The sequence below is a fragment of the Nelumbo nucifera genome, chromosome 4 (genome assembly GCF_055504915.1).
Source record: "Nelumbo nucifera cultivar China Antique chromosome 4, China Antique-T2T, whole genome shotgun sequence".
Classification (NCBI taxonomy): domain Eukaryota; kingdom Viridiplantae; phylum Streptophyta; class Magnoliopsida; order Proteales; family Nelumbonaceae; genus Nelumbo; species Nelumbo nucifera.
The window spans coordinates 56,222,539-56,236,506 of NC_142652.1; the positions used below are offsets into that span (position 1 = coordinate 56,222,539).

Here is a 13,968-nt window from a genome sequence, read left to right on the forward strand (position 1 = left end):
GAAAGTATCTCAAGGTGGAGGCGAAGAACTTTCTGTTGGAAGAACTAAGAATCAGAGGGCAGTTTAGCTTGAAAATCAGGGAAGCTAAGCTGGCCACGGAGATGTTGGTAGGACTGAATGTGGTAGAGTGGCTCACAGATTTTGTAGCTGCAGCGAGTACAAAAGGAAAGGATAGGTGCTGGAAAGAATTCCTAACAGAGATGGGAAAGAGGTATGTGGTGGAATGCAGGAAAAAATAAAAAAATAAAAAAAAAAAATCTTCATAACTCTCTCAGAGCATTTTAATAGTACCAGGAAGCAAATGTTCTGATTCCCGGAAGGAAGAAAGAGCCAAGGGTGGACTGAAATAATCAAGGCTCTAAGAGAATTTATGTCTAGAATGAAAATGAAAAAGGAAAAAGGAAAAAGGCTTGGAAAAGAAGACAAGAGAGGATCTCTCGAAGACAGAAGTGGACCTGGAACCCCCCAACCAATTGGCCCCTACTGTGATGCAAGATGGAAACAGAGCGGCAATTTTGTTATCACAAGATAAAGGAGAGTGGTCCAGTAAACTGGTTGTTGAAGTTGATAAATCAGGGAGAAGCTAGGAGGAGGTTGCTGTATTGGTGACAACAAAATAGTTGAGGATGAAGACTATGTACTAACGCCTTTTGATGGGTGCAAAGCTCTGCTTGATCCTCTGGATAACAAGCCAGAAGTTAAGGCTGTATGTCTGCAAGATAAGTTGGGCTCGGTGAATATGTTCAGGTGGTCTCCTTCATCAAACTCGAAGGAGTTCTCAGTAATGGATGGAGTAAAAGTGCATGTGGTTGGTCCACCCTTCCATCTTTGGAAGGCTGAAGTAGCAGAAGCCATCATAGCACTGTGTGGAGCAAAGCTGGCTGGTGTCTTCTGGGGAGACCTCAGGTCTGTAGCAATCCTACTGAATGGGGTCAAGCCTGAGGAGATTCCCAGGAAAGTGAACCTGAGAGTCAAAGGTGCTTTCATGGCGGTTTGGTTGACTTCCTCCATTGAAGCTGAAATGTGGAGGGATGCTCGAAGGGAGGAAGATGGTAAGGTTGAAGAAGAAACCTTACGTGGAAGCAAGGGGTTGGCAAACCTGCAAGGAAGAGAAAATTACACAGAAAAGGCCAAACAAGCTTTTGGGAATTCAAAAGCCTTGCCGAAGTTGGAAAGTCACAGACATAAGGCTTTAGCTGGGTTTCTGACAGACCATTTGCACAAGCTGCCATAGATGGCATTAAAACTAGTTCCTTAAACACACTTGTTCGACTGGGAAAAGGTTATAAGGGGGCTGCAAATTCTTTTGAATTGAAGTCAAAAGACAAGTGGGAAGCTGAAACGTTGGGTCATTTAAAATTACTTAGGGCCCAACCTCTATCCAATCCGAGCCAGGTAAAAGTGAGTGGGCCTTCTCAAATAGGTGGGCCCAGGCCAACTAATAGAAGATGGGACAAAACATTTAGTGGGCCGAACACTATGGGCTCATCTAATGTGGGACAAAGGGAGCTAAATGCAAAAATAACTAATGGGCCGAATGTTACCAGCCCATCGAAGGGACCCAAGGGCTTCTTAAAAGGTCACGTGACCAGGCAGATGGCGTCAATAGATGGTAAACACCATCTATCATCTTCTTCGTTGAGCTCAACAGGCCGTAAGTCACGAAGAGCGACCTCAGCCATTGCTGGAACCTCTTTACAATGGGTTGTGTCAGAGAGAGCCACCAGGAGATCACCGGAAAAACGCAAGCCGAGGTGCATCAGGCGGAGTGAATCAAAGGACAATTCCAGCGATACTGATTCAGACGATACAGTCTATTTAGGGAGCATGGACCTGAATAGTTCGAGCAATGTCTTTGATGAAGAGAGCTTGGGTACAGAGGTGCTGTTTCAAGGGAACAAGCAAGAAGATGACTCACAAATAGGTGAGGAAGATGGCGTGAACTTTCTGGTTCGGCCGGCAAAGGATGTGGTTCAAGTATAGCCTGCATTCGCAAGGGAGGTCAATCCAATAGTACAGGAAGAACAGGATATGAGGTCGGCAGGGAAAAATTCTAACACCTCGAACTGTAATGGGATACCAGAAGAAGGGCAGCACAGGAAGAATAGTTCTACTGTTAAAGTAGACAGGGTATTGAATCCAACTGTAGACTCCCTAAGGCAAGCTCAATCACAGGGAACAGTTTTAGGCCAACCTCCTTATGCGAGTCCCCCTCCCTTGTTTGCTGATCCTTCGGTCCCCAACAACAAAGGTATGGTTGTCCATTCTGTTTTGGTTACTTATGTGCCTTCTGTGCTTGAAACAGATATTCCTACATCCCAAGCAGAAGTTCCAGTTAGGGGGAAGAGAAGAGGGAATAACAACTTTGAGAGTGAACTGAGAGAGGGAGAAAGGACACCTAGAGAGAGACAGGAGGAGGAATTAGAGAGAATTTGGGAAATGATCTGCGCTTTGTTGGAGGTATATAAGGAGAAGGAGGAGGAATTAGATCAAAGGGATAGAGCAGAAAATTCTCAAGAGAAGGAATACTACAGAAGCTCCAACTTGGGGGGAGAGGTGGCTCAAGCTAATGCATTATCTAGGAAGAATGAGGGGAATAATAAAAGGAAAATGAAAAAAAAAAAAAAGATCAGAAGTGGAAAGGTTAATCTCAGATATTGAGGGTGATATTGAATTCAATGGGAGAGGGGAGAGAAGAAAGACTCTACTGTAAGGTGGAGTCTCTTGGGAAGGGTGTCTAAAAGGAGTGTTCAATGAAGATCATCAACTGGAATGTGAGAGGATTGGGAAGTGAAAGAAAGAGAAGGGCAATTAAAGACTTACTAAGAAGAGAGAAACCGGATATAGTGTTGATACAAGAAACCAAATTGGCAGAATTGGATAGAAGGTGGGTCAAAAGTGTGTGGAAATCAAGAGGAGTTTGTTGGACTTCGGCTCCTTCTTGGGGAGCCTCTGGAGGTTTAGTAAAATTATGGAGGGAAGATGTTGTAGAATAATGAAGGAGCTAATAGGGAGATATTTTGTGTCCTTAAAGGTGAGGAATGTGGGGGATGGCTTTACCTGGGTTCTAACCAATGTCTATGGGCCCAATACATATAGAGAAAGGAATGAGATGTGGGAAGAATTGTATGGAATTCGAGGTTTATGGGAGGGCCCTTGGTGTCATGGGGGGGGGGGGAGTTTCAATGTAATTAGGTTTTATAATGAATCAAACAACCCCCAAAGAACAGTCACAACCAGTATGAGAAAGTTTAATGAATTCATTAATATTTGTGGGTTAAAGGAGTTACCCCTCTCACAAGCCAATTTTACTTGGTCTAATTTCCAAGAAAACCCTCTTTGTTCGAAATTAGGCAGATTCCTCTTTAATGAAGAGTGGGAGAACCATTGGAGGAACCTGATGGCTAGAGCCTTACCCAGAGTTGATCACTGCCCTATCCAGTTAAGTCCTAAAACACTAGCCTTTGGTCCATGGCTGTTTAGATTTGAGAATATGTGGTTGACTCACCAGGATTTTGTTCACCTGATTGGGGAGTGGTGGTGAGAAGAGGTAAGAGGGGTGAAGTGGAAGGGAATGAGATTCCACAAAAAGCTAAAAAGGTTGAAATCCAAAACCAAGGAATGGAACAGGGAACACTTTGGGAGGATAGAAGAGCAAAAAAGTAATTTGCTGTCTAGGATTGAGGAATTAGATTCCAAAGAAGCCCAAAGGATAATGAGTGAACAAGAAAGGACTTTGAGAAGAAATTTAAATAAGGATTTGGAAGAGGTTCACCTGAGAGAGGAAATTTTGTGGAGGCAAAAGTCAAGACATAGATGGATCAAGGAAGGGAATGGAAATACAAATTCTTCCATGCATTGGCTAATGGGAGGAGAAGGAAAATTTTTGTGGCCAAGTTAGAGGTAAATGGGGAGGAAGTCACAAATCAAGATGAGATAGCAAGAATGTTTGTGGATCACTTCAAATCAATCTATAGAAAACCATTGAATAATAGGCTAATATTGGATGATTTGGAGTGGAATAAGTTATCTGACGAACAAGTAAATTGGTTAGAGAGGGATTTCAGTGAAGAAGAGATCAGACAGGCGATATTCTCAATGGATAGATCCAAAGCACCTAGCCCAGATGGCTGCATAATGGCTTTTAATCAGAACTGTTGGGATGTGGTAAAAGAAGATCTTATTGGGGTGTTTCAGGAGTTTGTAGACAAAAAAAGGGTAAGCCCTGGAGTGAATGCCACTTTCTTAGCCCTAATCCCAAAAAAGATAGATGCAAAGGACCCTAAGGAGTACAGGCCGATTAGTCTGGTTACAAGCATCTATAAAATTCTGGCTAAAGTGTTGTCATTAAGAATTTGAGTAGTACTACCCTCCATCATTAGTCAAGCACAAGGTACTTTCGTGTAGGGAAGGCAAATAACATATCAGATCCTAATAGCAAATGAGTGTGTGGACATGAGAAAGTCGGGGAATCAAGGTTTTGTATGTAAGTTAGACTTAGAGAAGGCTTATGATCTTGTGGATTGAAGCTTTTTACTAGAGGTCCTTGGGTGTTGTGGTTTTGGAGATAAATGATGCAACTGAGTAAAGAGTTGTATTAGCTCCTGTCATTATATAGACTTGGTGAATGGGGTGGTCAAAGATTTTTTCCCTGCTTGTAGAGGCCTCAGACAAGGTGACCCACTCTCCCCATTTCTTTTCACCTTAGTTGCAGATGTCTTCAGTAGATTAATCTCTAAGGCAAATAGGGAAGAGAAAGTGAGTGGCTGGAAGATAGGAAGGAACAATATTAGGGTAACCCACCTACAATTTTCTGATGATATCATAATATTCTGTGAAGGGGGTGACAGGCAAAACGTGAGGAATCTCATAGCATTAATATAACACTTTGAGGAGGTATCAAATTTGAGAATAAACCTGGAAAAGAGTTGTATGGTAGGTGTTAACATGAATGAGGGGATTATCCAGTCTGTGGCTGATTGTTTAGGTTGTTCCGTCGCTACTTGGCCTTTGTAGTACTTAGGTCTCCCTCTAGGGGCTAACCCAAAAGAGTGTAGTTTCTGGACCTCAATGTTGGAAAAGTTTGAGAAAAGATTAACTTTTTGGAAAAAGAACTATATCTCTATAGGGGGTAGAGTGACTTTATTGAGAGCTACCCTAGCGAACCTACCAGTCTATTTTCTCTCCGTTTTCAGGATTCCTAATAGGGAAGCTAAGAAGTTGGAGAGATTAATGAGAAATTTCCTTTGGGAGCCAAAGGGAGGAAAAGAAAGACCACCTAATTAACTGGGAAATAGTTTGTAGAAGTAAAGAGGAAAGTGGTTTGGGACTAGGAAGGTTAACTCTCAAGAATAAAACTCTCTTAGGAAAGTGGTTGTGGAGATGGCCTAGAGAAAGGGAGAGGTTGTGGCACGAAGTGATAGCTAGCATACATGGTAGACTGGAAAATGGATGGGATGCGGGTGTATCACGTCAAGCTACATTGGCTTCCCCGTGGAAAGCAATCCAGAGTATCCTCCCTCAATTTCTCAACTTTGTCGGGTATGATGTCAATTCTGGTACCTCTGTTTTATTTTGGGAAGACATTTGGGTGGGTAATGTTGCCCTTAAGAACCAATTTCCGTCTCTCTATTCTATTTCCCTTTACAAGGAAAAAGTTGTCTCTCATTTTCTCCCTTCTCCTATTTCACCCCCCTCCTTAAGTTGGGACTTTGGCTTTCGGAGAGGATTGAGGGATGATGAACTTAACAATGTTTCAAATCTGTTGTCCCTTCTTGGCCGTGTCTTTTTGGACCCCCTTAATTTGGATGTGAGATTATGGTCCCCTCACCCAAAGGTTACTTCACCTATGCTTCCTTTTTTAAATCCCTTTGCTCTTCCCAGGGACAGTGGGGCTTTCCAACCAAGGAGATTTGGCCTATACCAGTTCCACCTAAAGTTATTATTTTCTGCTGGGAGGTGTTTTATATAAAGATTAATACCTTGGACTGCTTGTAGAGGAAAAGGCCTTCTTTGTGTTTGTCCCCTAACTGGTGTGTACTTTGCAAGGCTAGTGGTGAGGATTGTTCTCACTTACTTGTATCTTGTTCCTTTTCTAGTGCTATTTGGAGTTGGATTTTCTCTTTGTTTGGGTGCAGGTGGAATTTGTCCACAGATTTAAGTCAGTTGTTCGATCCTTCCTTTTTTGTGTGGCCTACAAAAAAGGAAAAATAATGTGGAGATGTATTAGAGCAACCGCCTTGTGGACAATCTGGGAAGAAAGGAATGCAAGGGTTTTTAAGGAGGAGGAAAGAAGCTCTCAAGCTGTTGAGGAATGTATCTTAACTAGGGTCATCCATTGGTTAAGAACTAGGGACTTATTTCACACATTCTCCTTTGATGATTTTTGGAGAAATTGGTTAGTGGTGGCTAACGCCCATGCAAGGAAGGACAGGAAATCTGTAGTGTGGATGCCTCCACCTGAAGGATGGGTAAAGCTGAATTTTGATGGAAGTAGCCAAGGAAACCCAAGCCCATCGGGGATAGGAGGGGTGCTGAGAGATAATGAAAGCAAAATATTAGCATTGTTTTCAAGCCCCATGGGAATAGGAGACTCCAATAGAGCTGAGATGTTAGCGGCGGTACAAGGTATTCAGATTGCAGAACAATTAGGAGTTCAGCACTTGGTAGTCGAAGGGGACTCTGAGATTGTTGTGGGATGGCTCAAAAAACCAGCTTCAGCTATGTGGCGACATAGAGATATGTTAAGGAAAGTCAACTGGATCACAAGAAACATGAATGTTACCTTTCTTTGGGTGGGAAGATCAGCAAATTCCTTAGCGGATGGGTTAGCTAAGCAAGGGGCTTCAAGGGAACATTTATTTTGGGCTGCTTTGTAATTCTAGTTCTGGTTAATTCTGGTCAATTCTGTTTTATTTTGATGTAATACTTGTTAGAAGAGGTAACAACCCATGCCTCCTCTTGGGTCTACTGTATTGTCTCATATTTTTTATTTAATAAATTATACTCATTCATCAAAAAAAATATGGCTATGGTACCTAGGGAACTACCCTAGGATCTATGTTTTCTATATAAAAAAATCCATCGCCTAGGCGACGCCCTAGGCACCCCCCTAATGCCTAGCCTCGCCTTGGTGCCTTGAAGACTATGATGTCAGAGTAACTCTTTTTTTATCAATACTACCCTTCAGTAGTATCCCATGACACCATAAAGATTAGAAAGACAAGCATGGCACAGTGCAATCTACTAACAGTTAACAATGTCTATCTAATGACTAAATCTAGTGATCTAGAACATGGATATGAAAGTTAACAATAAATTTCTACTTACCTTAATGTATTTCCTTAAGAGGCTTGGAAATGCAGCCAAAAACATCGCTGAATATCTGAGACGTCGCAAGGTGAATGAGATCATCTCTGTGTCTGTCATTTGGTTTAAGATGTGGAGGGCATTTCCAAGATATGACTTTACTAAATGGCCATGATTCTTCCACTCTTTTGTAGTCATCAAATTTATTATGGTTTCTTTCTTTCCTCCCAAAGCGGGTATTTTCAGCAATCCTCGAAGAATCCCATCCATTTCATTTAAAACAAACAGCATTATCTTATTGAATACACTACTAGACATAATGCTAAACTTTGACAATGAATCATCTTTGTCATCATCACCATAATGGCAAGCAGTCTTAAAAGCACGCATAAGAGAACGAACCGCTCCTAATTTGGCATTTTTCTGAATAGAATTACACCAAGAATCAACCATTTCGGTTGTAATAACATTTTTTGATGGTTGTTGTACCATCTTCGCAACACTGGCATCACGTTCACTGTCATCCACATCTTCTTGCACTCCATCATCATCCACATCAGTTTCAGCATCTTCCTGCACATAAATTGCAATGAACAGAGAAGAAATAAGGTTGCTGCCCCATACATTAAAATGCAATGAGAAGTTGATCATAGCAACTCATGTATGCACTCACATTAATGTCTTCATCATTGAACTCTAGAAGCTCCTTATCATGTTCTTTCAAGAACTGATAGAATTCTGGATCCTGTATAGAAGAAATCCAAAAATCAGCAACATAGAATGTGAATAAAACTTGAAGAAATTAAAACCCAATATCAGATAGCTTCAATTATTCCATTCATAGGTAATGCACATTCAAGCTCTAAATCCAAGGAAAAAGAAAAAGAAAAAGAAAAAGCAGGGGACCAAGTTACCCTTGGACTCATCAACGGTGCATCCATGTGAGACTCTAAGGGAGAAGGGCCACCCGAAGGAGGGGGCAACCAACACACACCATTCTTGTGACAGTCTGAGGGCAATAACTGTTCCCGCCTCAAGAGCTCTCTTTTCCCACCTCTCCTCTCAGATCCCCCTTCTCTACTTACTTTGACCACCCATTTGGGGCCATTGGACCATCGTTCTGGCAGAGACCCTCATAGTTCCAATCCTCAACCCCTTATAGGTTAGTACGTATTTTATTTAAATTTGAACATTGATAGGATTTGTATCTTTTATATTTGAATGCAGGCAATCTGGCCAGATTGGATGCAATATTTAGTTAAACCATATGGCATACCACCCTTTAACGTTCATAATTTCATTGTGGAGAATATACCCCTAAAGCAGGCTTATCTTCTTCCTTTGCCCCTCTTATACCTAGTAACACTTGCAACAAACCCAATAGCACCAGCTAAGGATAAAAACCCAGAAATAGTTTAACATCCCCAAATATCAATTACATACCATTCCCAGCTCCAAATCAGATAGTACTCAAAATCTACCGAAAATTAAACTTGAGAGTTAATCCTAAAGGCACTAGAAAACAAACCAGTCAACAGCTCAATTGAGTTCTTGTCTTTCTCCCCTCACTATTAGATAATCTGGCAGAACCATTCTTCTAAAACCAAATGAAAAACGAAAGAATTTTCCATATCCTCATCTAAGCTCAAAATTAATACAACAAAGAACAATAACATTCTTTTTCTAATCAATGCATTCGCATTAAAACAAAAAATAAATAAAGTAAGCAATGAAAAAGGGTACCTTCTCTTGAAGTCTTAGTAATTGGTTCATATGTTCTCTTGCTTTTGATTTTCGAGTAGATTTCGGCATAGCACTTTTTCTGTTTTCCCCCTCTGCCACCTCTTCCAACTCTCCCCCATCATCGTTATTCTTCCTACCTGCAGCCATCAACCAATCAATGAAAAACAAATCAAACTCGGAGAAGAACCTCGAAACTTCATTGAAGCAGGAGATGAGATTTATAGAAGAATAATAAGAGAAAAATCAAAAACATACGTCCAATGCCCATGATGTCGCAGAACAAGCAACTCTGAGGGTTGTGGGTTTAGGGTTTAGAGTAAGCGTAGCCACAGCCGCGTTTGAAACTATTCTGAAATTTGAAGTTGACAAGTAAAAATTAGGGAGAATGGCGATTCAGCCCTGACTCAGAATTTTTAGGCCCAATGTAGATTTGGAGTAAGTGCCAGTTCGAAATTGATGCAAATTGACGGGCTTGCATGTGTATAGAGTGGGGGTATTTGATATCTTAATTGTTTATAGCTCTGCAGTGGGATTGAGAAATTTTTAATGCACCTGTCTATAATATCTAAAATCTGAAAATCAACATGACGCTCTTTTATTTCTTAGAGGTTGTTTGTATTGGTCTTCTACATCTTAAATTGTTTGATTTTATTATTTTACCCCTTTCGTAATTTTGAATTCAATTAGCACTATTTCATATATTGTCAAACAATAAATAATATTAAATGAATTAAAATGTTTAAAATAAAAGTATATAATAAAATATGATAAAGAATTTAATAATTGATAAATTCCATAATATAATGAAAAAAATTAATAATTACAAATAATAATAATAAATAATTAATAAATTATAAAATACTAAAATAATATTGAAAATATTAATAAATTTTACAATTAAGTGAAAACTTAAAATAATATCTTAAAAATTTAATAAAATATTCATTAATTAGTAAAAGTAAAAAATATTACAAAATAAAATTAAACATTAAACATTAAAATAATATTAAAATACAAATAAATTCCATGACATAATGAAAAAAATATTTAAGTTTGTTAGCAAAAGCCAAAGAGTAATTTGCTCTTTTCTCACCCCATCTATATATATAAAAGAAATAGAAAAGAGGGGAGGGGAGGTGCCTATGAGTGTGGTGGTTAAGTTACGTACAAGGGTCTCCTTGAAGGACAAAGGAAAGCCAATAGCAGGAGGTATGCTAAAGGCTAAGGCGAATGGAGTGATAGAATGATGATTTCGTTATGAGTTGGACCCCTATTTATAGGGAGAGATATCGAGGTCTGGAAAATGAATGAGCTAAAAGTGTTTGATTCTCATTAGGGAAGGGAATATTGGATTTGGTTTCAGTTGCCAGGGAACACTGTTAGGGTTTCGCAATGTGTCTTATGAGATATCTCAGGAACAAGGTTTCCTTTCGTCTGAGAATTCTCATAATACACGTGTGCTACTTTCTTTCGCAAGCCTCTTAGACTAACGTGGTATTGATGATGTCAATACTTATCTCACGTGTCCTTTCTAATCCTACTAGACGTTCTATCACACACGTTATTAGTGAAGACTGCCCTCGATGTGTGCCTTTGAGTCTGTTGCGGGCCCGTGGCAACCTTGAGCCCATCACAAGCTCGCTTTAGCCTTTGAGTTCATCACAAGCTCATGTGGGCTCAGAACTCATTGTGGGTTGGTGTCAAGTCCTAGACTCGTCATGATTGCCTTTGTGGCACTGGTTTAGCACCCTCATGCTATTACTGATTGTGGTGATCAACATATACCTACATTGTCCTCTCACCATAAAGTTCACATGTGCCTTTTCAATATGTGCATATTTATTTTTAAATGACATAATTAAAACCCTTATGGGTCTTCATTGTCTTTCATAAAATCCATATTTCCTTTTCTAATAACAACATTTTCTCTCTCTCTCTCTCTCATGCAAACACACACACCCTTAATAGTCAATGTTTGTAACATCTCCCCTCCTCATTTTTTTTTTCTCTTAAATCTCTTTTAGTCCCTTTTGGATCTATCCAATAAAGTAGATGGTTTTAATTAGATGGATTGGATTAGGTTAAGGGCCAACCTAAGTATGAATCCTAGCTTTGACCCAAACTAATGTCAAAACCCAAATTTGCCCACTAATACATGGGGTGAACCAATTTTCTTCTTATATAAAAGTATAAAGAAACCATTTCTCCTTTCCATGGGTTATTAGGTTTTTCTCTATTATTTTATTAATTTAATGTAGATTTGTTTCATGGATTCTTCAGGTTCAACAATAAAAATCATTTAACATGAGCCTTTGGTTATCTTTATTAGTTCAATTTTGAAATTGTTTTTTAACGTAGTTATTGATTTCATGTTAATGACATTTTTTGGCTATATAAAAAGGAATAAGTTTGAAGCTCAATAACTAAAAGGGAAAAAAATATTTTTTCTACTATTTTATATTGAAAAAACTAGAAATGTAAAAACTTTAGTGTACTATTATTACTTTATTTTTTCCCTTAATAATACATTTTTAAAAAGCAGCCTATGCATCGAATGGGTTACCGCTAGTTCTTCAATGAACAGCCAAAGATCACTGCAAATTAAGCACGACTAGACATTAATGCATGGTCAAAGATCATGGTACTACTAGTCATGGTTGGCCATTGGGTCACAATTTATAATTGTTGACATGCCACTTACAAAGCCAGGGGCAAGGATACATGATCAATGATCCTATATGTGCTTTGTATTTTAATGCCATCAACTCCTTTAAATAGCATCAAATAGTTTTGCCAATAAAATTAAATAACATCAAATAGATGGGGCAATAAAGTTGAAACAACTATACATGGCTCCTCTATAAAAAGAAAGCAAGGGGTAAAAAATAAATAAAAGTGTGGCAACTTAAATTTGCATAGGAATCAACATTACTAGGGCTTAGCCATTGTGAGCGTCAGAAAATAGCTCACTTGGGCTGATTTGGAGTTGCCATCCACCAGTTATGTGCAATGGAGGGGCCTTCAAGAATGGTATCAACAAAATCATTTTTATTTGTAGTGGCTCCAAGACCCAAGGCATTGACTACAAGTCTACACCAGTCTTGATAAGACTCAGATGAGAGAGGGAAGGGGTTAGGCACCCCCTTTCCTAGGTCCAGTAGGTGGGGCCCACATAATGATCTCAAAAGATACACAAAATTTATTTAAGCAATCAAGAAAATAACAGGGAAAGCAAAGAATAAGAGCAAATCAACAAATCGATCCTACCAATTATTATTATTATTATTATTATTATTATTATTATTATTACTATTACTATTATTTGTTATGTATTTTTATCAATTCTTTTTATTTATCCCCTTTTTGTTATTCTTGTTACCCTTTTTAATTTAATTTATTTATTTTTCTCTTTTTTGTTTAATTTTCCTAATTATTTATTTTTTTAGTTCCTTACGGAATCCTATTTGTGTATTTATTCATTAATTACTCACTAATGTTAGCATGCTTGTTTTAAGCAAATCAGTAACCAACAAAACAACATGAAACATGAACACCATAGCCGTGTCGATCCTTAAACAAGACAGACATAATGCAAATTATCCTAACAAGATGATTGACAGGTAGAATAATCCACTTAGCTTCAAGACTGAACAACCTTCCATTTGAACAAATCAAAGAATAGGAACAACAAGAATGACAAAATGGACGGACAACAATATACTAGAATTAACAGAGGAAATAAACGATAATAAGAAAAAGAAAGACAAAATGGGTTCGACCTCTAGATCTCTAATAGACGTTCTCCTTTTAAACATGAAATAAACAAAGATTGAAACAACGGTAAAAGCCACAATAAGATTAAACAGGTACCAGAGGTTTCATAGGAGTTGGTTCAGCGACAATGGCCTCATTACCGATTCCAATGAACTCCCCTCAGATCTCATCACTCCATGGCCATAGGCAAGGAGAAGATATAAAGCAAAGAGGAATAAATCAGAAAAAGGAAAGCAATGTGTATGAGGATTTACCTTGTTCAATTTTTGATATACAATAACCGGTAATATAGAAGACCTTCAGTCCCTAGTAGGTTATCCTCAAGCGAGATCGATAACTTAAAATCAGTCATGGGGAATTTGTTGAAGGAAGGAGATCTTTCAAACTCGAGTCTCATTAAGAATAGGGGTTAGGCATATGTTAGAGTCAACGAGAGCAAATGAGGTGCACCACTGCTACAACTCTTCCATTCTTGTGGGAGAGGATGATAAATAAAGAACCAATGATGAGAGAGGAAGGTTGAAGGGAGGAAGGGGTAGAGGGAGAGATGAATAACGTAATGGAACAAAGAGAAATTGAAGAAAAGGGAATTCTTTGTCTCAAGGTGGAAGAAGATGAACAGTAAACTTTCGCTCCTTAAGTTAAATTGAAAATCAGGTTAGGCATTTATAAGGAATTAAGTGTAATTTGGCAAGTTTAAGGAGTTATAAGGGTTTAGTAATTTTAAAAATTTAGGGGTATTTTGGTCATTTTGGGTCTAATGAGGGTTATACTGAGGTATGGGTGGATAGATGAGATTTTGGCTCAAATACCAAAGAGGTGAGATGGGTCTAAGTGCACACAGTGGTTTTGCATGTATGGGTTAATGAAATTAGCTAAAATGGAATCTTTTTGAATGAATGGGTAAACATGGATATTTTTGGCTGATTTTTGGCAAGGTGGGGTTTTGAGCATTCTCGGTTGAATGGTGGGATCAAATTGGCCCAAATGGACCCAAATTAGGCATATCTGGAGGAAGGTTGATTCGAGTTATTTAGAGCTTCGAAATAGAATATTTGTATAATGAAGGGGGAAATAATGGTATTTTTTTTTGTTGAAATTTGGTAAGGAGGGGGTTTTCAACATTCAAGGTTGATTGATAGG

The 13,968-nt window shown here is 38.8% G+C and overlaps 1 protein-coding gene across 1 annotated transcript in view; it reads right to left on the bottom strand.

The window, feature by feature from the left end:
• Positions 1-9,535, bottom strand: part of LOC104610147 (Noc2p family) — a 35,204-nt gene extending 25,669 nt beyond the window's left edge. Inside the window, exons 1-4 of the mRNA XM_010276636.3 lie at positions 9,307-9,535; positions 9,052-9,188; positions 7,982-8,053; positions 7,330-7,881 (exon numbers count right to left, since the gene is read on the bottom strand). Coding sequence (XP_010274938.1) covers positions 7,330-7,881; positions 7,982-8,053; positions 9,052-9,188; positions 9,307-9,319 — 774 coding nt within the window. The 5' untranslated portion in view covers positions 9,320-9,535. The remainder of the gene's footprint in view (positions 1-7,329; positions 7,882-7,981; positions 8,054-9,051; positions 9,189-9,306) is intronic.
• Positions 9,536-13,968: the final 4,433 nt, after the last annotated feature.